Here is a 1,397-nt window from a genome sequence, read left to right as displayed (position 1 = left end):
TGTGTGTGTGTGTGTGTGTGTGTGTGTGGTTTCAGGCTCGTCTGAACTGTTCGGTTCCCGGAGATTCGTTCTTCTACTTCGACGTCCTTCAGTCTCTGACCAACGTGCTGCAGATCAACCAGAGACCGGCAGTGGTCGGCGTCTTCACCACGCAGGCCAACAGGTGTGTGTGTCTGTGTGTGTGTGTCTCTGTGTGTGTGTGTGTGTGTGTGTTTGTGTGTGTCTGTCTTTGTGTGTGTGTGTGTGTGTGTCTGTGTGTGTGTTTTTGTGTGTGTTTGTTTTTATAACTTTGTGAGGACCTTCAGTCTTATTCCTTCTGTCTGAGGACATTGTTTGAAAAGAGGATATTTTTAAGAATGAGGTCAATATTTCTTTGGAAATTGAGAGAAGATTTTTTTTGGGGAGTGAGGACTTTATCACATCGTCATACTTATATATTTATATATATGCACATACAATACAGGCCAACAGTTTGGAATATACCTTCTCATTCAATGAGTTTCCTTTATTTTCATGAGTATTTCCATTGTAGAATATCACTGAAGCATCAAAACTATGAATGAACACATGTGGAATGATGGACTTAACAACAAAGTAGAAATACCTGAAAACATGTCTTATATTCTAGTTTCTTCAAAGTACCAAAGTATGAATATGTAATCAGCGTACCTGTATGAATATATAATGAGCGTACCTGTATGAATATATAATGAGCATACCTGTGTGTGTATATATAGTGAGCGTACCTGTATGAATATGTAATGAGCGTACCTGTATGAATATGTAATGAGCGTACCTGTATGAATATGTAATGAGCGTACCTGTCGTCCCGCAGCATCCCCGGCTCGGCCGTCTGTGCATTCTACATGGACGACATCGAGAAGGTTTTCAACGGGAGGTTCAAGGAGCAGCGGACGGGCGACTCGTCCTGGACGCCGGTCCCCGACGAGCTGGTTCCCCGACCGCGGTGAGTCCCCCAACACTCACGCACACACACACACACACACACACACGGAGACACACACACACACACACACACACACGGAGACACGAACACAAACACAGAGACACACACACAGAGACACACACGCAGACACCACCCTATGTGAAAATACAGGGGCATAAGTATACACCCCTCTATGTAATGATGATGACGATGACGTAATGATGTTGTAATGATGATGATGATGATGATGTAATGACTTCCTGTTTGCGTTCCTTCAGGCCAGGCACGTGTGCGGGTGACGGTGCGGCGGCCGACGTCAGGTCGTCGGTTCAATTCCCCGACGAGACGCTGACGTTCATCAAGTCGTTTCCTCTGATGGACGAAGCCGTTCCCTCGGTCAACAACAGACCCTGCTACACCCGGACCGCCAGCAGGTACACACACACACACA

General features: G+C 46.0%; 1 protein-coding gene across 1 annotated transcript; it reads left to right on the top strand.

The window, feature by feature from the left end:
- Positions 1-30: 30 nt before the first annotated feature.
- On the top strand, positions 31-1,380 carry LOC117941085 (semaphorin-6D-like; the record flags this gene model as incomplete). Its single annotated transcript, XM_034866183.1, has 3 exons — positions 31-163; positions 836-967; positions 1,225-1,380. Coding segments are annotated over exons 2-3 (257 nt in total), but the record flags the coding sequence as incomplete, so codon positions are not given.
- Between the last annotated feature and the right edge of the window lie 17 nt (positions 1,381-1,397).

This window comes from Etheostoma cragini, unplaced genomic scaffold, assembly GCF_013103735.1.
Source record: "Etheostoma cragini isolate CJK2018 unplaced genomic scaffold, CSU_Ecrag_1.0 ScbMSFa_4201, whole genome shotgun sequence".
Classification (NCBI taxonomy): Eukaryota; Metazoa; Chordata; class Actinopteri; order Perciformes; family Percidae; genus Etheostoma; species Etheostoma cragini.
Note: the sequence above shows the minus strand (reverse complement) of the source record. Positions and strands in the feature narration are given on the sequence as shown.